This window comes from Herpailurus yagouaroundi, unplaced genomic scaffold (assembly GCF_014898765.1).
Source record: "Herpailurus yagouaroundi ecotype Mexico unplaced genomic scaffold, PumYag 192, whole genome shotgun sequence".
Classification (NCBI taxonomy): Eukaryota; Metazoa; Chordata; class Mammalia; order Carnivora; family Felidae; genus Herpailurus; species Herpailurus yagouaroundi.
The window spans coordinates 2,171,049-2,193,004 of record NW_024412423.1 but is presented as its reverse complement, the minus strand read 5'-3'; the positions used below and the strand labels follow the sequence as shown (position 1 = coordinate 2,193,004).

Genomic DNA, 21,956 nt, shown 5'->3' with positions numbered 1-21,956 from the left:
CTTCCTTCCTTCCTTCCTTCCTTCCTTCCTTCCTTCCTTCCTTCCATCCATCATCCATTCATCTGTCCATCCATCCATCCACCCACCCACCCAGCTAACTATCCATCCACATCCACTTTTTTGTTTAATTATGCCCTCTCCCTGTACAGCTTATTTATTCTGCTGAAGATGCCTGTGGACCACAGGCTCCTGGCCCACATGTTAAACACTCATCAGCCCTGTGCCTACCACTGAAGCCTTGAGACTGTGTTGGGGGATGCTCTGTACGTGGGCTTGCTAGGAGGGGCTTGTATGTTCTGAAGGCTGACTAGATGTCAGGGATGGTGCTATCCACACTTCTCTACATCCCCAGCATGTGGGGAGGGTTAATGGGCCCATATGACAGAGCCTCGGGCTTGGGAGGTGAAGAGGCCTCCCCAAGGCTGCACAGTCAGCAGGTAGTGGAGGTGGATTTGAACTTAAGTCTGATACCCAAATGGTTTCTCTCCTTGCTGATCCAGGTTCCCAGGGGCCCCTTCCCTCTGGCACCCCATCACTCTCAGCCCCACAGTGGCCTGGTCCCAGGACCACCTAGAATTGCCCTGTCATCACTTACCGGCTTGCCATCTAGACCCAGTGGCCCCTGGAAATGAGAGAGACAGAGAGCAGAGGTTACACACTGGAAAGGCATTTCCTATGTGTTTTATGACCCAGAGGCACTACTGAGCACCAAAGACCAAAACCTGACATGAGCCCATGGGTCTGAAGACCTTTCACGCGGACCTGGGGTGGGGGTGTCTGGGTGTTTGCTGCCCAGAATCCCCTCCTCTGACAAGAGAGCCCCACTTCTCCTCCAGAACCACCCCCATCTGCTCGTATGGGGCTTGGGCGTGTGGTCGCATTCCCTCGACCAGGGGGATTTGGTTCAGGGATAAACGTCATGTCTGGGGCTTTGAATGGTGGCGCTTTAGGGGAAAGAGGGTCTTTTCTCCTGGTGGGGCTAAGGCTGGAGCTTGTGAGGGTACCATGTGGCTTGAGAAAGAGCCAACAGAGGAGAAGTCAGAGCTGAGAGACAGTGAGGAAAACGGGGCAAAGGGTCTGAAGCTGAAACCATCCACCCCTGCACACTTCTGTTTGTCAGTAGTTTTTTCTTTAAGCCAGTGTGAACTGAGTTCTGTCACATGGAACTTGGTAGGGACTGAATATGTCTCCCCCTCCCCCCCCCCCAGTCATGTGTTGGAATCTAACCCCCAGTGTGATGGCATTAGGAGGGGGCTTTGGGGAGGCAAAGAGGTTCATGAGGGTAGAGCTTCACAGATGGGATATTAGCCTTTACAAAAGAGGCTCCAGACGGCTGCCTGGGTCCTGGTCCACCATGTGGGGACACAGTGAGGGGATGGCAGTCTGCAGCCCGGAAGAGGGCCCCCACCAGAACCTGGCCACACTGGCATGCTGAACTCAGACTTCCAGCCTCTAGGACAGTGAGAAGATTTCTGTTGTTTCTAAGCCACCCGGGCCACGGCGCTTTGTTAGAGCAGCCCAAACAGGCTAAGACACAAGTGGAAGAGTCCTGAAGGTTCTTTCAGTTCCCTGCATTGCTGTGGCCTTCGTAGGCAAAAGTCAAGGCTGAGAGAAGCCAAATAGCACAAGGTCAGGTCCCAAGGGCTAGTGTATTCCAGAGGCCGCAGAGGGTCAGTGACCACTGCACAGCAGCTCCCGTGGGCGCCCTCCACCTGGGGACCCATTGCCTCTCAGAAAGCCCCACTGAGTTCCATCCACCGCCATGTGGGGAATCCAAGGGCAGTGCCATGAACCGGATCCACCCAGTCTCTGTCAACACCTCTCCTCCCCCCTGCCACTGCCTCCTCATCCTCACGGACACTTCACCCTTGACCCCAGCCAATGTTCTAGGCAGCTCCACTCCCAAGCCTTTTCGCACATCACCTGCCTGCCTGGCACACCTTTGTGTGTCACCTTTAGCTCAGTCACCTCCTCTTCCATGAAGCCGTCTAGGTTTCCCCACTTCTCAGAAATCAGGCCATTTGTCCCTACACCCAGCACATTTTCTTCCTTCCTTCCTTCCTTCCTTCCTTCCTTCCTTCCTTCCTTCCTTTCATTTTTTTAAATGTTTATTTATTTTTGAGAGAGAGAGACAGAGTGTGAGCAGGGGAGGGGCAGAGAGAGAGGGAGACACAGAATCCTAAGCAGGCTCCAGGCTCTGAGCTGTCAGCACAGAGCCCAATGCAGGGCTGGAACTCACAAACTGGGACATCCTGACCTAAGCCAAAGCCAGATGCTTAACCGACTGAGCCACCCAGGCACCCCATAACCAGGGCAATTCTGATAATTTATCTCTTAAGTGCTTCTGGCCACCAGCCTCAAGGTCAGCTGAGGTTCTGGACTTCAGGGCAATGTCTTAGGTGTAGATGGAATCCCAGGAGGTGGGGAGTAGGGCCATTCCAAAGTCTTGGGGGTCCAGGCTCTGCGGGGTCCCAATCAGGTCGTCAGCCCCAACCCTAGTCACTGAGGCTGACCAGGAGCTGCCCTAGCTGGCATCTCCTGCTGGCTCCTGGCTGTCCTGACCCCTGGGTCCACATGCCTGAGGCCTCCTGTCCTTAGTCTGCTAAAGTTTGGCCCTGCATCTCCTCTCCCTGCCCCATGCTCAGGCCCTGCTAGGCCTCACCCAGGCCCGGCCCCTTCTGCTGCCACAGTGCACACAGGGACATGTCCCACCCTGGGTCTCTTCTGGGGGCTCTTTGTGGACCCCTACTCAGTCTGAATCACCACAGCAAGCCCGTAAGGCAGGTGTTCATCCCTGTCTTACAGAGGGGGAAACCGAAGCCAAGGGAGGGAAAGACCTTGCCCACAGCCATGAAGCCAGGGCAGGGCTAGAGCCCAGGATGGCTTTCCGGTTCTGTGTCCTCAGGCACTCAAGCAGCCTGCAGTGGCCTCGCCTAGATTCCTGGCCACTCTCCCCGCAATCTGCCTGTCCTTGCATGCCTCTGTTCAAAGCTCCCTGCTCCATCCCAGTGCCCACTGGACCTCGCCTGCCCGCGGGCCCCCGGCCAGCTTGGCCAGTGTGGCTGCCATCGTGGACTCTGTGTCCGGGCCTTGTGCCCATGTCGACTGCTGAACTGAGCCCAAACACAGCGCCCCTCTATCGATCTAAAGGGATTAAAAAAATCCATAATGCAGGGCGCCTGGGCAGCTCCTGATTTCCGCTCAGGCCATGATCTCGATCTCGCGGTTTGTGGGATCGAGCACCGTGTCAGCGCAGAGCCTGCTTGGGATTCTCTGCCCCTCCCCCCACTCACGCTCTCTCTAAACAAACAAACAAACATACATACATTAAAAAAATCCGTAATGCAGACTGAAATTAAAGAGAGACAAAGGTGCAGTTAGAGCTGAGTTAATCTCTTTCCTCTTCGGGGGCTAGGAGGGAGGGCAGTGGCCTCACAGCCAATTCACCAGCAGCAGCATGAGGAGTTCAAGGTGTCCCTGACAAGGGCTGGGACACAGTGCAGGGCTGGTCCGAGGGAAGCAGGCACCCCGCCCCTTAGGGCCACAGAGGCAGAGACTCTCCAGGGCAAGTTTAGGAATGCTCTGATGTGCCTCAGTGTGGGCTCTGTTGAATCCTGCCATACTCTTCATGGCGTCTGTCCTCACTGCCGCCCTGGCAAGCAGGCACCATAGTCCCATCCCACAGCTGTAGAAGCTGAGCCCATGGCTGAAATAGGCCCCCCTCTCCACGTGGTGTTCCCTTTCCTGCAGCATAGGGCAGCAGGGTTGACAGATGGCTGTTCCAGGGGACCTAGGATGAAGCCTCACAGGCCCTGCCTTCCTTCTGGGATTCCTGGTATGTCTGCCTCCCCCACTGAACAGACCTCTCTGGGCAGGGCTCTCTGGACCCTCTTCCACCCTGGCTCTCTACCAGAGAGAGTGCTGGATCAGACAAACTCATTTGTTGTGTGACCCTGGGACAGCCAGTCAACCTCTCTGAGCCTCAGCATCCTCATTACCTATTCTCCCCAGTAGGGTGCTTCCTGCCCTGGCTTGGTCCCATTTCCCCTAAACTCTGCCACACCACGACCTCCTGACAGCTCTTGGGGTTTGGGAAGAGGTGCTTCACTAGTCTCATGGTACATCTGGTGCCCCTTGAGGCCCATGCACTTACATACGCCATGCTGTTTCTTGGCCCCAGGCTGTGCTTTCCCGTTTTCCTCCACTGCACAGGGTTCCGCCTCCACCTGGGGAACTCCTACTCATTCTTCCAGGCCCAGCTCAAATGGTGCTCCTGGGAGCCTCCCCAAGGAGAAGCAGCATTCTCCCTAGGCTGTCTGCCACAGAGCTGGGTCCCCATCCTTCTGGAAGAAAGCCCTGTGGCCGAGCTCCAGGAGACATGTGGGGCGGACAGAGGAGACAGCCTTTGGATTCAGACCCACCTGGGATCAGATGCGGCCTTTCCCACATGCCAGCTCGTGACCCCGGGCCTCATCATTGGTAGCAGGCCACCCTGCGTCACTGACCTGTGTGTGTGTGTTGGGGGTTGGGGTTCTGCTGAAAAGGTGCGATGTGCACCGAGTGAAACTTACAAACTGTACAGAAGGAGACGGGACAAAGCAAACCTTCTCTTCTCCCCAGCTCCTCTCCCAGAGAGCACCATGGGCATCAGCTTTGGGAAGCTGTCCTTGCCTGGAGAAGCACATGCATAATATCCCTGCCTTTCTTATTTTTAAAGCCCTCTGCGGGTTGCACAGCAGACATCTGTAGCTCCATTTGTCTTCCTGTTGCAGAGGAATCTGGTCCTTGGGCCCCTGAGGCACGTCATAGCCCTCCTCCCCGCACTCCAGGAAAGCCCTACCACATACATGTGAGACCTGAGCATCATCCCCATGGCCCTTCCCTAATACCGGTAGTGTCTCCCACGCAATGCCCTGGAGAACTTTCTAGAATGCAAGGCTCTCCTGCTTGAGCCCTTCTGGGCAGCCTCACTCCTGAAGGAAAATGTCCAGACCACCTGGTCTGATGCCTAAAGCCCTCCTGCCCCATGCTGGGCACTGAGCACACATCTTGGGTTGGGGCTTTCCAGGGCCGGGGGTGCCTCTGGTCCATCGCTGAGTCCCCAGACCTGGTTCCAGGATGTCTGCTGGGTTGACCACACAGAGCTGTAGATGGCCGGCTTTTCTAGAAGTGTGCGCTGCAGAAGGGAGCCTGGGATGTTCCCTTGGCTTGGACCCCTCAGGGGGAGTCTCCTGTTGCTGGCTGTCTCTGAAAGCATTCCAATGGCCAGACCTCGCTGTCTCTTCTTGAGAGTGACCTTGGGCCTCCCATCTCCTGGGAGGGATTCTGCTCTCTTTCAACTCCGAGATTATTCCTGGTGGTCCCCAAGGCCTCTCGCTGGTGTGTGAGAAAGCCTAGAAGTGGCAAAAACCCCATTTTCCTTCCTACGGCCCTGCCTCTATCTGGGATCACAGAGCTCCTGGTTCCCAGGACTTAGAGTTTTCCAAAGAAGCCAATGAATTTTGTAGTTTCTGATAAATAAAAGCAGAGGGTGTGGCCTGAGCTGTGCTCTTGGAAATGTCCACCATGCAGCTCAAGGGAAGCTGTTCCCATTCCCTAGGAACCCAAGATTGGAGCTGCGGGTGGTTGGATCTGATGCTGAGCAGATTCCCAGGCAAACACAGAAACCCACGTGTGCACATTTGTAGGGCAGACGGTGCCAGCCGTCCCTGGGGATGGAGCTGACCCACAGCCATGGCCCTGGTCTGTGCAGGTGGCTCTGGGCTCATCTTGATGACATCTAGGCAACTGCTCAGATCCCTGAATTCCCTGTCTGGGGAAACAGCCGACCCTTAGAGAGGCTGCTGGGTGACCAGCGGTCACTGGGAGTCACTGAGGAGGGGCTTCAGTGGGGCAGAGGAAGGAAAGAGTCTGGCTTTGGAGCCAGACGGACCTGCCTGGCTTGGGGAAGTGAACTGATCCCTCTTATCCTGGGGAAGGCTGGGCCCTGGGCTGTGAACCCCCAGAGGACAGGCCCTGCCCGTAGCTACCCTTGCTCAAACTGGTACTGCCTTGCTCAAACTGGTATCAGGGAAACTGTTCTGCAGAGTGTGTTAAGAGGCTTGCCTGGGAAAGAGGTTCGCTGGTCAAGTAAGTTTGAGAAACACCGGGTTACATGCTGTGAATTAGGTTTCTTTCCTGCAAGACTTGTCTGAACTATCATTCTGCCCATGGGTCTCCGTGAGGGCAGTGTTCCCAGCCTCACTGGGAGGCTGTGTGGACCATCTATGAACTGGGCATTTCCATGGGCTGAAGAAAAGCCCAAGCCTAGCTCTGGGTGCTCTTAGGGGAGGAGAAACACTGCAGGGATGGGTGAGGGGCTGGACTGAAGGAAGCCAAGGACAAGCATGGGCTGGAGGGCATGGTCAGGCTGGACTACGGTGGGGCAGGATCCAGGCTGAGTGTCCCAGCCGACAGCAAGCCAGCTTTGCACAGCAGAGGGCCATCCGGGGAGCTGAGAAGTCTGGAACAGCAGAGCCCCAGCCTGGGTGGAGGCACACCCTTGGTGGCGGGGGTCCTATTCCACCAGGGCAGCCATCCCCTGCCGCAGACTGTGGGCGTCTCCCACAAGAGGAGAGGGAAGGAAGGCACTTGGGGCAGCCCACGAGTGAAACTCTCTCTCCGAACCTCAGCTTCCACAGAACAGGTGATCCTGAGGGCCAGACGCCAGAGCGCTGCGCCCACAGGCACTCAGTTCCCTCCAGCTCCCTCTCCCGCCTGATCAAAGCCATGGAATTCACCAGAGGTTTTCAACACCTTCTGCCCTCCACGAATCCCCACAGCTGTTTACAAGGCTCAGCTCTGCTTTAAACCACTCTTGCCCATGCAGATCAGCAGAGCTCCGGCACGCTTTCCGGATGCATGAGGGGCAAACAAAAACCCTGGGCGGTGTGCGGGCTTGGCTCCTTGCTGCACTCAGGGGCCTGAGAGTCCCGGAGCCTCAGTTTCCTCATCTGTAAAATGGAGAGCATGTCCTCCTCTCAGATGACAAGTTCAAGATGAGTCCCAGGTCTGTCTCCTCTCCCCTCCTCCTCTCCCAGACCCACCAAAGACACGAGACCCTGTAGGTGAGCTGACACGGAGGTGGGGTCTGCATTGGCTCTTGGAGGGGCAGTCCTGCGGAGTGACCTTGTGTGGTCCTCTGACTCAGTGGCAGACCGTGGGACTCCGGCTGTGCCTTGGTGGGTCTGCTCCCTCCCACACTGAATAGATTTCCTAAGCAGGGTTCTACAGAGTCATCTTTTGAGAAAAATGAACAAGCGTGGCAAAGGAGGGAAGGTTTCTTAGTGAAATAAGTTTGGGACGTGGAGTCTGCTGGGCTCCATCGCTGGTGCCTCGATGTGCATCAGCCCCGGGGGAACCCTGAAGCAAAGGCTGCTGTTTACCCCACACTGGGGACTGGCTCTGTTCTCTGTTAGCTGTGCCTCAGGACCCCCAGCGTGCGAGAGTTCTCTGCTGAGCTGACCCAAAATCACTACACCGGCGTGTTTAGATGCAGACAAGGAGTAAATGCTCAGACTGGCTGGGGCTGGGTGTCCGTCTCGCTTGCTGGTAGTAATTCATGCGGATGGCTCCCGTCAGGGAATGGAGCCTCCAAATTGCACCGGGATGGGGCCCCTGGATGAGGGGGCTTACCAGGATTATCAGTCCAGGGACCAGTAATTATGGCCCAGATGTTGACAATTCATCAAATTACAAGGCTGTTGGGGCCTGGGGTCCTCAGCCTGGGACATGCACATTCCTGTGTGAAGGCTCCCTCATTAGAGTGGGTGGGCAGACCCCTCGGGGCAGGTCAAATGTGGTTCTGATTTCTCAGACCAGGCTCCTCGCACACATGGACCACGGCAAGACTGTCCGGGTTTAGCAATTTCCCAGACTTGAATTCCGCCCTAGGGAAAGAGAGGACCCTCACTTCTTGGGTCCAGCCTGGCTGGTGCCCTGGTGCAGGCACACGGTTCCTCCCCGGGGACCTTGGGGCATTCTGTAGAGTCACCAATAAATTGCATCCCAAGCCAGCAAGCCATGAAGACTCCAGCTGGGTGGGGTTCTGGGAACCTGCTGAGGTTAGGGGCTTGCCCAAGCTGCCACCCCGCCGCCCCTACTCTTGGTCTGTATGGTGAAGCACTGGTGTACAGCCAGCTTTGGCTTGGTGTGTATAGTTAAAACACCAAAACTAAAACCGAAGCCAAACTCACTGAATTAGTTGCAACATTTAAAAATGGTGACATTTCACATGAACATCCAGAGTTTGTACTTTTCTAGAAAAAGTGAAAGGTGGTACACCCTGGGGTGTGCATGCCTGGCATGATCGGCTGAGTCAAGTGCTCGCGGAGGGCCACAGGCTCTGCCCTGCCCTAGTGCTCCCCACCGGGCCCACTGCCCCGTCCAGATAACCTGTCAGCTCTGTAGAGGCATCTAGGTTGGTAACCCTCAGCTTAGAAAATCTCCCGGGTCGGGGCGTCTGGGTGGCTCAGTTGGTTAAGCGTCTGACTCTGGATTTCGGCTCAGGTCATGATCTCACGGTTCGTGAGTTAGAGCCTCATGTGGGGCTCTGTGCTGACAACTCGGAGCCTGCTTGCAATTCTCTCTCACCCTCCCTCTCTCTTTCTCAAAATAAAGAAATAAACTTAAGAAAAAAAAAAAGAAAGAAAATCTTCTGGGTCCCTTTCAGCTCTACGATTCCGTGAGGCCGGGAAGCCAGCTGGCTTCTATTTTGGGGAGAGGGCATGCTCAGTATATCCTGTGCACACTGGAAGCAATTATACGTATGTCCATATTATACATCATGGCTGGGAGAGGTGGTGCTATGCCTTTGAACCGATCCCCAAATACCTGCTTAAATTACACATTTGCCAGTTTCATGATTACCCTGTCAGGTAGCAGGAAAAATCGTTCCTGGGTGGGGTGAAGGGAGTCAAGAGCCCTGACTCCCAGTGCATGTGGGACAATGGAAGATGGCCAGTGAGTTGGGCTGTGTCCACCTGAGAGGCCTCTGGCCTCCTGTCTCCGGCTCAGGCACTCTCAGTGCTACTCTTGTGGAAGGCAGGGGCACCCATTTTGGTGGCAGAAGTGCCGGGGCGGGGATCTAGTGGGACCGAGCGGCCGACTAGGTGATGATGGTCGGAGTGTGGCTTGAACTGCATGAAGGAGATGGTCTAAGGGAGGCAGAAGGTACAACAGAGAAACCAGGAGACAGAATGACAGAGACAGCTCACAGCGGACACTGAGGGATCCCTGGTGTCCTGGCCAGGCCCAGGCCACACCCTGCTCTGCCCTCCTGCTCCTCAGCCTAAGTCTGCTGGGCCATCTGCCTGCTTCCTCCCAGCGTCGCTCAGGTTTGACTTTCCAGCCTCTCTGGTCATCACCCCCTGGTCTGTGGGATGGGCCCTCCACAGTTTCCAGATAACACAGATATCACCCACTGGGAATGAACTGCTGGGGACCCTTAAGAATCCAGAGGTTTTGTGCAAAATTTGGAGCTCTAACTTCTCTTGAAATATTGGAAGCTGTGATAATGATCAGCGTGCATGGGCTGAACGGGGTAGGGGGGCCCTTTAAGTGGGGCGTGTGGCGGGGGGGGGGGGGGGGGGGGGGGGGGGGGGGCCCTTTATGGGGGGGGGTCGCCCCCCCCCCCCCCCCCCCCCGCTGGCCCACATAAGGAAGGCATCAGTGAATGCGTGAGCCTGCATTTCTAGCTCTGAACCAGTTCTCCAAACTGCAGACCTCTCTCTAGTCCCCCACCTGCCCCTGCCTAGGACTTGGCCTCTCTCCCACACCAGCCTCCACCAGCCTCCCTGGCTCCGCTCCTCATGCCCAGCCTTCCTGCATGGCAAAGGAGCGGGATGTCCTTGCTACGTCCCCTCCCTGAAGACCTTGGAGCCAGCTGCCTAACTCCCCGAAGCCCAGCCTGTTTCCTCCTCTGGAAAGGAGGGGTGTGGTGTGGATGGAGTGGCCACCCGAATGTGACGGTGCCCTGCCCGGAGCTTGGTGTACAGAGGGTGCCAGAGGAAAGTGGTTTAATGAACGACTGGAGTGCCCTGGGCCAGTTCTGGGGGCGAGAACTAAGGAAATGGGGTGGAGCTAAAAGCTAAAAACCCCTTGCCTTATTATTCCCATTTCACAGGCGAGGAAACTGAAGCTTAGAGGAGGCCGGGCATGGTCACGAGCCTGAATCCTGCGTGCTTCCCACCTCACCATCCCCCTCTGGCGTTAGCAGTGCCTGGCAAGTACCCCCAAAGCCAGCCTCCCCAAGCTGTCCCCATCCTGTCCCCAAAGAGGCCCTATTGGTGGAACAGCCCCCTTGTGGGAAGACCAACCTCTCCTTAGACGCCCTTTCTGAGAAGTGGGTGTGCCACCATTGCACACCTCCAGTGACGGGGAACTCACTGCTTCCCGGGCGGCCTGATGGGTTTGCCAAGTTTTTGTGTACGTCCCATCCTTCCCAGGTTGGATGCCATTGCCAATTCCCTCCACCTTGCGGCCCCTGGGGAGGCAGCCCACCAGCTCAAAGGTGCTGGGTGCTTCAGGGTCACTGCCTCTTGAGCTCCCCTCCCACCCCATCCCCCCTTTCCCCTGCCAGCCTGGCTTGTTCTCTGTTCTCTGTGTCCTCTCTCTGGCCACTCTTCTGCCACTCCCTTTGTGAGAGAACCTCCTTGTCTTCTGACCTTGGCTCACACCTCCCTTCCTCAGGGCAGCACCCCTGACCCCCACCAGGCCAGCCTCGGATTGCAGGTGGTCACAGTAACCCGCACCTTCCCAGCCCTGACCATGGCGCACAGTGAGGTTGGAATCCCCATGCGCTTTGAGTCTCTCTCCCAGTCAACCACAACCCCATCCAGTAGGGACCCCCTGGATGTTTGTGTTGCCATTCCATCCCAAGTGTCAAACACAGTCTTTCGTACGTAGTGAGAACACAATATATAGTTGTTGAAAGAACCAACTGTCAAGTGGATGCCTCTAGGAATGAAGGATCAGTTTCCCACTGGCTCCGGTGCCAGAACCTGGGATCACACCAGAGGGCGCTCTTGACCTGCTGAAGGCTGCCCTGGGTACCTGAGGACTCCTGTCCTCTGGCCACAGCCAGGGTGTTGTGCACTGGGGACACTGGCCCGAGAGGAGTTCCTTCAGCCTCGGGGGCTCTCCCTGCTGAGGTCAGTGACCATCACGGTGGCAGGAACTGTCACTCACCGGACTCAGCTTGTGTGCCCAGCCCTATGGCTCTGGTGAGGTCATCTACCCGGCTGCCCTGATAGCCAAAGACAGGTTAGGGATGTGACTGAGACCACATGGTCTATGGAGTACCAAAGCCCATTCTCTTTCCATCACATGAGCAAGACACGGTCCAGTCCCTGATTTCAGATTTCAGGAGGAGCTGGCTGGACCACCTTTGTACCCAAATAACTGCCTTCTCTCAAATTTATTTTCTTAGAAGGCCTGAGTTTGCCTTGGTGACCTGGCACAGGTCTGCCAACAAGCTCTTCCGTACAAGGCAGAGAAGTGCTTTGCTGCTTTGGGGATGCTGGGAAGAGGTTCAGCCAGCAATCAGCCTTTACACCCCGCAAAGGGCCCCCTGCCGCCCCCCACCCCACAGGACTGTCTGCTAAGTGCTTTCCTAGAGCTGAACTTGGGGAGAAGGTTGATTATCTAGCGCTGGGGGCTCTTGGCTACTGCCAGGAAGACACAAAAAGCTTCAGAGGGTAAGCAAGGAATCTGGGAACCCCACATGAGATGATCGAAAGGACTCTGGGGACACAGAGTGAGCCTGAGGCCATGGGCCTGAGTCAAGGAGCGCCTACCCTGGGCTGGTGCAGGACCCTGCGGAGGAAATCCCAGGGAGGTGGCCCTTTCCCTCGGGCCCAGCTGTGTCTCCCTGAGCTTCCAATCTGGGGGCCATTATTGGGGGCTCAAGAAGCCTCCTTTCATCCCATCCCTGCTCAACCCGGAATGTGGGGAGCTGGGGAGCATCACTGCAGGGGGCAGATGAAAATGAGATGTAGGTTGTCGAAATCTAAAAACAGATGAATTTGGAATATTACAGATGAATCATTTAACTAATTACATTTTTACAATCAAAGCTGTTTTTGAACTTGGAGAGTGCAAGAAAGCATATGAATGTGTGGTGCTCTGTGGCCCACCCCCCCTTTTTTTTGTTCACTTGATTAATTCCACACGGTCCAACAGAGGTTTTCATTTCAAAATTGGTCCCAGGCTGAGACCCTGTCTCATATGCTACATTTCAGCTCAGAGCTATGCTTTCCCTGGGACCTAGGCTGTCGATGCATCCATTGCTGATTCTGGAGACACAGGGCAAATCCTGCCCACCGCCCCCAGCCCCAGCCTCCAGAGCACTTTGTCTGATGGGTCCCGGGTGGTCTTGGGGGAGGGGGAGGGGGTGGGTCTCTGCCAAGTGAAGGCGCTGTGGTCCTGGTCCCTCACCTGTCACCTGGTCTGCAATGCCTGCCACCTCTCATTTCTGACACCTGCCCTCTTTCCCTCCATCCTCGCTGTGGCAGTCTTGATTCATGCATCGTCTGCGAATTATTGCCACTGCCTCATATCTGGGCCCCCTTCCTCCAGTTTCTGTCCTGTTGTCAGGGAGGTCTCTCTAGTATAGACACCTGTCCCCCCCCCCCCCCCCCGCCGTGTTGATAGTGTCCACGTTTTCACCAGGCCAAGCCTCACACTTCGCCAATGTGGACACTGGGGCTCAGAAGGCCTGAGAGATTGCCAGAGCAGGGGTGAGGTCTCCATCACCATAGTTCCCTGGCTGGGCGCCTGCTCTATTCAGCTGCCCCTGGCCGGGGAAACAGAATTGCACATTTCATCAGGAGGGGATGCTTTTCTTTCTAATTTCTAACAGTAGCTATGAGATGGACCTATGAGTGAGGAATAGGAAGGAACGTGGGCTGAAGAAACGGATTCCTGTCTTTAAGTTAGACGTGGTTTTCCATTTTGTTTTTTAGGGAGAGCAGGAAAGGGTCTTAACAATCTGATAATGGGGGTGGAATGGGGCATGAACTCCAGGGCCGGATAAAAGCAAGGGGGGGGGACGAGAAACAGAACATTGACTCCAAGTACCTGTTTCCCTGAGTGGTAAGAGAAGAAGGACCCTCCTGCCCACGTGCAGACGGTCCTGAGCCCCCAACTGCTGCTGTGACCTGCTTCCTGATAGGATGGGTGGAGTGACAGAGGAGTCCCCAGCCTGTGTGCTAAGCCAGGCTTTGTCTTGTGGTTGGGCCTTGGGTCTCAGCCAAGTGCTGCTAGCCTCTGAGCTCAGCTTCCTCATCTGTCAAGTAGGGAGGAGACCATCGACCTCCCAGGGTGAGAGCAAGCGGTCAGAAAGTACATTTGCTTCCCTGGCCTGTCGGAGGGGCTTGGGTGGGGGCAGGGTGGGAGTTGACCGTCCTTTCTCCCTTCAGGAGGGGGGAGGTCTCTGAGCCCTTGGCAAGGCAGCTTGTGGTTTCTATAAACACGAAGCCAAGTTTCCGTGGCCTCCGGCCTCAGTCAGTCTGTTATCCTACAAGATGCTACTCCGCAGAGCTTTGGAGATCTCTCTGGCGTCACGGTCCACTGTTTCCCTCTCATTTGCCTGCTTGTGGCCTTGCCAAGGTTGTCCCAACCTCATGACTGCATGCACTTGATTTTTTCCTCCAGGAACACTTGCTCCACAAGATCTGCATCTTTTTCACCATTTAAGTCTCAGCTCAAATGTCATCTTCCCCAAGGGACTTCTGATGATTTCATCTCAGCTATACACACCCAGGTAGGTACCTGGCGGGCACTCTCAATACGTCCCTGCCTTATTCTCTTCCTAGCACATTTCCTGTCGTTGGTGTATTGGTTTCCTGGTTTATTGTTTCTCTCCCCTTGTCTCTCTTGTTCGGTGCTGGTCCAAGGACCCAGGAAAGCATCTGGCACAGAGTCACTGAATGACGGTTTAGTGGGCACGCTCCCCCACCCTAGCCTCGCTGGAATTCATCATCTCCATGCACCTCTAGCCTCACAACCTGGCGCTGTCCTCATGCATTCAAATACATGGAACTTAAGCTCTGTAACATATACCCAAAACACATTTTTCGAGAAATGTTTAAGTTGCACTCGGAGGGTGTAAAGCAAACCAGAAAGTCACAAAACCTCAATGTTAAGAGTCAAAAAACCCAAAACACCAAAGAGGAAGAGTTTTGATGCTGTAATTAGCAGATGGTGAGAGTCTGATGTTTTCTGTGCAAAAGTCAAGGTGTAAGCAAGATTGAGCCTTGCACGACAAGCCTTTTGCATCTTGGACAGAAGCCACAGTTTGGAGAGAAAAAAAGGCTTGTGATAAGAAATACCCAGGAAGTCACAGTGACCCCTAACTAACTGTTCCTTTCTCTCTATCCCATGGCAAACTGGTTGTGTAGGTCCCCCCGCCCCCCACATCTCTCCAAAGACTATGACTGATCTGATTCATCTCTGTGCCACCCCAGTACCCAGCACAGGGCATGACACCTTCCAGATTCACTGAACAGAGCCAAGCCTCCTATGTATGAGATGTCAAAAGTCACTTTATTAACATAAATGCTGGTTACTATCCCAAAATGCAAGGAGAGTGAAGTGCCTAGGGCTCCTCTGTGGGTCCCACCTTTGACTCACAATGTTCAAAGCTCAGAATTCCTCCTAGGCTGCTGATTGCATGATGTCCCTGGACCAACCGGGATCTGGAAGCTCTCAAAAATGTTGATTTCCTCCTTAAACTATACCTGCAATTCTAAGCTCTACCACCAGGTGGCAGTTAGGTCTATGCAAACTTTATTAAACCTAGTTTAATCTCAAAGACTACATGTACTGCTCATTAAAATATACCCTAAATTAAAACAGGATACATATATGCACATTTTTTTCAACTTATCATATTGGCATAGATTTAAAAGTATGAAAATACCCACAGTTGGCCAGGGTTTGGGGAAATATGCAACATTTGTAAGCTGTTGGTGGGAATGTAAATTAGAAGAGCCTCCAGGGGGCCAATCCGGCAATACACATCAAAAGCCTTCAACATGTGCAAACCCTTTGGTCCAGCAATTCAACTTCTAGACATTTCTCCTAAGGAGATAATCATGGAAATACACCTAAGTTTCTTCCCAGGATGTTGACCATAGGTGTAAAAGATTGTCAAATAAACACTATAACTTGGAGACGGCTTAAAAAAATTATACAGATGATAAAATACTATGTAGCTCTTACCTTCTAGAATTCTTTTTTCTTAATTTTAAAAAATGTTTATTTTCAAGAGAGAGAGACAGAGAGAGAGTGTGAGCAGAGTGGGGGCGACAGAGAGAGAGGGGAGACACAGAATCTGAAACAGGCTCCAGACTCTAAGCTGTCAGCATAGAGCCCGACGTGGGGCTTGAACTCACGAACTGCCAGATCATGACCTGATCCAAAGTCAGATGGTTAACCAACTGAGCCACCCAGGCGCCCCTAGAATGCTTACAGATGTGGATATACCATCTTAAGGATGCTATATTAAGTAGGAAAAAAAAAAAAAAACAAAACCAGGCTCCCTCCAAAGAAGTATGTCCAGTAGTCCCATTTTTAGACTAATAAACGTAAAAACAAACTCACACATAACAAATACTGAAAGGACAACCACCAAAATATTGAGAAGACTAATCTGTGGGTGGTAGGATTACAGATGATCGTTTTTTCCTTTTTTGTGCTTTTCTCTATTTTGGGACAGTTTTATAATAAACATAACTTCTGTTGTCATCAGCAGGGAGCTATTAACGAACTCTCCCAGCAGCAAGGACAGGCTGGCCTCTGTGTAAGGGGGCTGTGCACAAAGTGACCCTGGGCCCTTGTCAGTCCACAACCTGCCCCACAGTCCTGTGCCTTGGTTCCTATGCCCCAGTCTCCTGACCTCAGCTCTTAGGTCCACATATGGTCCTGGTTTCAGCTGGTCTCACTCAGGGGGAGGGGCCAGCCTCGAGTAATCCAGAACACACAGCCAGCACGCTCTCCACCATGACCCTCCTGCCTGATATTTTTCTTGCTCTGACTTCCCTTTAGGAAGTGACATGTTTTTAACACACAAAAAAAGATCCTCCCTGAGGCTGGTCCCGAAGTTTACTGAACTGCAGAAAAACACCTTTTCCTAAAACTGACTGTTTTCAAAGCCATTTTCCATACACTGCCAGTGTATGTTGGTGGATTAGAATGATTTCCTAAGCTGGGCTTTCCTTCTCTTGAGGCTTTCCTTGGTGAGGAAAGATGGTGACATTATGGAGGGTCTGTCGTATGCCACGTTGCATGGACGCTGCATTCGTTACGCTATTTTATTATTCCAACTCTGTACGTATCATCTCCACAGATGCTCAGAGGCCAAGTACCTGCCCGAAGCCACAGGGCTGAGCCAGCATCCTGAGTTGGGTCTGGATGACTTCAAGCTTGTGGATACTCAGTACACAAAGTGCCTCTTAGGTGGCCCGGGTCCCTCCAGCTGTGGCAGTCACTCTAGCCTCTGGGATGACCACGTGGAACCCTCCATAAGCACACCCCAGGCTGGGAGCCAGGCCCTCCACAGGCCAAGAGATCTGAATTTCAGGCCAAAACACAGGGGCCCCTCGAGCCTGCAGGAGGCCCTCCCACCCACCTCCTGACTGCACGGGCATGCTTTCTCTCCTACAGAAGAAGAGAGGCAGGGTGTCACCTCTACCCTGTGGGCCTCATGGAAGGGACTGCCCAAACGGTACCACCAGAACAAGGCTGCTTGGGGGCACCTGGGTGGCTCAGTTGGTTAAGCATCTGACTCTTGATTTCAGCTCAGATCATGATCTCATGGTTCGTGAATTCGAGCCCTGCATTGGGCTCTGTGTTGACATCGTGGAGCCTGCTTGGGATTCTCTCACTCCCTCTCTCTCTGCCCCTCCCCTGCATTCTCTCTTTCTCTTGAAAAAATAAGAAAAAAGAACAAGGGTGTGTGGAGGAACACAGCTGGAATGAGCTGGCTCCCGGTGCTAAAAGCATGATTACCCTGGATGCAGCAGCAGGCAGGGCCAGCCCAGTCAGGGAAGATGTTCATATCTGTATGGAAAGGGCGGTGTGCATTCAAACCGCCATCAGGTGACCTCAGAAAAGGGGAGCCCCAGCCCTGTACACTCGTGGGTATGTTACCAGAGATTTTGACAGGGTCCCCTTACCCTTCACCTGGCCCGACCAGGCAGTGGGGAAGGATAGCTGGGCCCTAATCTACTTTCTTCCCAGGAAGCTCAGAACTTAACACACTACAAGCACATTCATCCCCAGGCCTCCCCTCCCCCAATTCACAGAGTCCCATCTCTGGCCCAGGCTGGGTACCAAGTCCCTCCTCACATGCTAACCCTCAGGCTTAATTCCCTGGCAGCCCTGTAACAGCCCCAGTCACCTGTCCACCTTTGGTGTCTGGAGGCTCCAGGCATGACCTCACTTCACCTGAACCTCACCGCCCTCTTCACAGGGAGGGAAAGGGAGACTTAGATCAGCGAGTGGTAAAGATGGAATTCAAACCCCGGCTCCACCTGGACCTGGTGGCTGGTCTGGAACTCCTGTCCTTTACCTGGAAAAATGCATCAACCAAAATCTTCTCTTATGCCAGGGAGAAGGGAGTCAGGGAGTCACCCTGTGCTCAGAGGGGCCAATAAGGGGGGAAGAGGGACAAAACCCATTGACCCAGCCACTACCCGCTCTCCTTGAGATGCCCAGCTAGGAGGCACTATAAGCCCAGGTCTGCCAGGACTACCCTCCACAGCCTCCTGGGAAGGTGGTTCCTGCAGGACTGGGGGAGCCTCCCCCCACTTCCATCACCAGCCCATCCAGACTCTGGCCAGATCTGGTCATTACTGAGGCCTCTGAATCAACCAACATTCTCCTCCGTGCACCTTCCTGACCTGAAGGCACAGAACAACTCCATCGCCCAACCATACGGTCCCGCCATGCTCTCCTTCCACCAGGTCACCCCCCTGCTCTGATACATCAGGACTTCTGGATGCCACGGCTGTGGTCCTTAACCTCTCTGAGCAGGACTGGACGGCCACACAGCTACATCAAATTTTGCTTTTCATGCAGCACTCACCCAGCCTGGGCGGGGCACGTTGACTGCAAGTATAAGCCAACTTCTAGGTTTAATTCAAAAGATCTGAGAAGGCGATGACACCACAAAGACCAAACTGGAATCAAGCAGTCTCCCGTTCCTGAGTGCTGACAAGACTCGGTGGGCTGGGAAGGACAGCCCCTGCCCACTGGGAAGAGGGGGGCAGCCAAGCCAGCCAGGGGGAGGGAGATGGGGTGGGGGTGGGGGGAAGGGGCACTCCACAGCCAAGGGCTGGACCCTCGGTGCAGGGCTGATGGTCTGGGAAGCAAGAGCATTGGGGGGCGATCCAGGATGCCAAGGAGGCTCCTTCTTGAGCCTCTCTGCTTTGCCTGCAGGATGGCTGGAGCAGCAGACGTTCCCACCAGGCCAGCCCTGCAGGTCTGCACATCCCTCACCTTCCTTCTCAGAGCTAACGCTAATCCCCTCCAAAGAGAGACCTCAGCCACTGAAAGCAGAAGAGGGGGAGGGGGCAGGAGCGCAGACAGAGTTAAATAAAGGCTCAGAGGAAGAAGATCAGCTTGAGAGAAAAGGGCACAAAGAGCAAAAAATAAACGGCAAATTACCGGGTAGCCATCTCGTCCTGATTGCCCCTGTGGTAATTAATACGTCATTAATAATCAGACTTTCAGCAGAAAACCATATGGCAACACTTATAACTCAATCAGGGCCCCTGATCCCCCCACGTTGTGCGGGGTTTGCAGCAAAGGCTGATGGTTGGTAATGACTCCTGGGGGTGGGGGGGGAACGCGCTCAGGGCTCCGGCGGGTCTGGGAGACGGAGCACCCATTTCCTGCTCTTGGAGCCAGGCTGGAAGGGCCACCAGGGCACACACCCACACGATTCAGGAGGGGCACATGGTGAGGACCACACGGGGATGTGGGATTCTGAAGGGTGGTGTCACAACCACCATGGAAAATGCTCCCTAAATCGGGACTAAAGGGCAGAAATGGCTCTTCCTGCCTGTCACCACTGGGAGGGAGTAGACTGGAGGAAGACAGCCTTAGAAGCCACAGATATGGGGGGGTGGGGAGTGGCATTTATTGCTACTGGATGCCCCTACCGGCTCAGAGCACTGACTGTCTGGCCTGTGTCCCACACATCAGCATCCATCTCAGGCTGCAGCTTGAGATTTCTGCATTTGTTGAATACATTTAATCGTTTAACAGCCAAGTCAAAAAAAAAAAAAAAAAGAAAAAAGAAAAAGAAAAAAGAATCAGTCCACTGCCCTCTGCATTACGCACTTTAGCAAGTTCGCACAGGCTAGCCTCATGTGACAGCCAGGAATGACTCAACAGGGAGAAACTGCTTGTGGCCAATAAATCTACACATTTCTTGCTGGCTCGCTTTCTGGCTCAGCGTGGTGCTGCTACATGCATGGAGAAGCCCAGATTCCGAAGGGTGCCGATTGGGACGTGAATCACGGTAAGCGGAAGTCAAAAAAAAAAACTGATCATCCGAAAGGAATTCCTTTAGAAGGTTCATTTTGGCTCAGTGTGCTCCTTGAATTGATTCGTCAGGATTCACTGGGCTCTGAAAAACCGCCAAGATGAATCAAAGGCACACTAGTCACGTGTCTTGGAGGAGGACGGGGATTTCCGGGGCGCTGACCACCACCCACCCCTGCTCTCCTTGCTGCCCCCTGGCGGCCGGCCCCCCTCCCGCGCATCCTCCTCGGACCCAACACCCTCCCTGGCCAGTGGTGCTGGGCAGGGTTCAGCTGCCGGATCCAGAGGGTCAAACACATTGTGGCAAGTCAGGAAAATGGACCCCATTCTTCCTGGCATCTCTGCCTGACTCCAGAGCCCTTTGTGCCAAAGCATGTGAGACAAAAACATTTAAATGGATTAAATGCCGCGGAGCATTTAGGAAGTAGGGGCACGGTGCTTGCATTTCTGTGCACCAAGTGGAGCCAGAGACTCCGAGGGGAGCAGTCAGGATCGTGCCAGCTCTCTTGGAGGGCAAAACGGTCACAGAATGCTTCACAAGGCAAGTCAAACCCACAGAATTCTGTGCTTGTATTTGTCTACAAATTATAAAAAAAATATGGCCCCTGTCCGGGACTAAGTTTTCTTTTTTTTTTTAAAGGACACAACACATCTAACTAAAAAACTTATTTTCATGAAATAGCTACAGAAGAGAACGAAATGTCTTATCTTTCAGGAGCAGAGAGCATAATCCAGGACACTTACAGGAGGACCTGCAAAACACAAGCAGAGAAGCCCCAGTCAGCGTCAAAGGGAGAGAGGGTCCCCTTGGCCAGGCCGGCTCCTTCCTCAGCCGGCTGCTGGCCACCCCTCCTTGCAAGCCTTCACAGGTCCCAAAGCTAAGGGGCAGGGCAGAGGGGGCGCCTTTGCCCTTGCAGGGGCAGGGCTGGGTGTGTGGGTGGCAATGACATCCTGCATGCATTGGTTCATGCAAACATTTCACAAGGTTGCTGTTGATCCACTGCTGGGGGCCCACCCGGGTCGGGTTTTGGCAAGCTAGGTAGGAGTCAGACCTGTTCCTGCTTGAAGAACCAATTTTGGTGCTCACCTGGGGTCAGTTCATTTCTATCGAAGGGGAGAGAGAGACGTGTGGGGGGAGAAAACATTTGGGGCAGAGGGAACACAGCGCTCCAAAGGGTTACAGGTACGTGTGTGGCTGAGCGGACACGCAGGGGGTACCCGTGGTTCAGCCCTGGGGTTAGGGGCGCCGGGTCTGGGTGTGTGTGGGGAAGCTGAAGGGGCTGAGTCCAGAAGACTCCAGAAAGGCTGAGTGCAGCATGCTGAGACCAGTCTTATAGCAGATAAGGGCTCCTGGAGAATGTTCGTGAAACCCACAGGTGTCTTCACCTCATGGTGTGCAGACTGCACTGCATTTGACCTTTGCAAGAGGTGCAGTAAACATCCCCACTTGACAGATAGCATAGAGGCTCAGGGAGAAAGAAGTGACTTGTCCAAGGCCACACAGTTGGTTAGGAGTGGAACTCATCCCAGAAGGAGCTCTCCCAACTCCTGAACCCTACGTACTTCCCACTAAAGCCATTCTGTGGCCGTACCAGCAACTACTCTGCTTCCTGCAGACCCTGGACCTCAGTCTGGATAGCGAGGCTGGCACAGGGAGGTGACACTAGGCCCTCAGTGGGCCCATGCGTGTTTATGGATCACCACCCATGAGCCGGGTCCCTCTGGGAGAGAGTAATGGGACACACTGGTAACAGTAAGAGGCAGGACCTCGGACTCACAGAATTTTCCTTGGAAGGATAGATGCTTAAGAAAACAATCATGCGGGGAGAAGCACAGGAAGCTCCCAGCACGTATGAGGTACCCCAGCCAGGCCGGGCTGATTCAGGGCTGGAGGCTAGGCTGCGTCCTGAAGGTGAGAGAAGATTATCTCAGACAGGAAGGGGGAGGAGCTGTGTGACAAAGAAGGGAAGGAGGGGGCGGGGCAGGGATTTGAATGGTAGCGGGAGACCAGGAGCACTCATGGGTCCTGTAGGGAGCAGTGGTGGGAGGGGGCAAGAGTGGCAGTTGCCCCCACGTAGGTGATGGTGGCCTGGACTCGTGTGCTGACAGTGGAGGTGGAAAGAAGTGAGTCAGAAGACACTTGTCAGTGGGGACCGACAGGACTTGCTCATCAGTTTAATGGCAGGGTGTGTGTGTGGGGGGTGCATAGGGCATAGAAAAAGGAGAGACAAGACAGAGGCTTTCGGCTTGAAAAACTGATGTGTGATGGTGCTAATACCCAAGAATGGTATACGGGGGGGCTGTGCGGCCCCTAAGTCCAGACTAGGGTGGGGCGGGGCGTTGGCCACCTGGACATCTGTACACCT

The 21,956-nt window shown here is 54.2% G+C and overlaps 1 protein-coding gene across 1 annotated transcript in view; it reads right to left on the bottom strand.

Annotated features, from left to right (window-relative positions):
* COL23A1 (collagen type XXIII alpha 1 chain) overlaps positions 1–21,956 on the bottom strand; it is a gene marked incomplete at its 5' end in the record, with an annotated part of 354,617 nt that overhangs the window by 27,296 nt on the left and 305,365 nt on the right. The window contains 3 exons of the mRNA XM_040444718.1: positions 596–622; positions 18,709–18,735; positions 20,335–20,342. Of these exons, the coding sequence (XP_040300652.1) occupies positions 596–622; positions 18,709–18,735; positions 20,335–20,342 (62 nt within the window). The remainder of the gene's footprint in view (positions 1–595; positions 623–18,708; positions 18,736–20,334; positions 20,343–21,956) is intronic.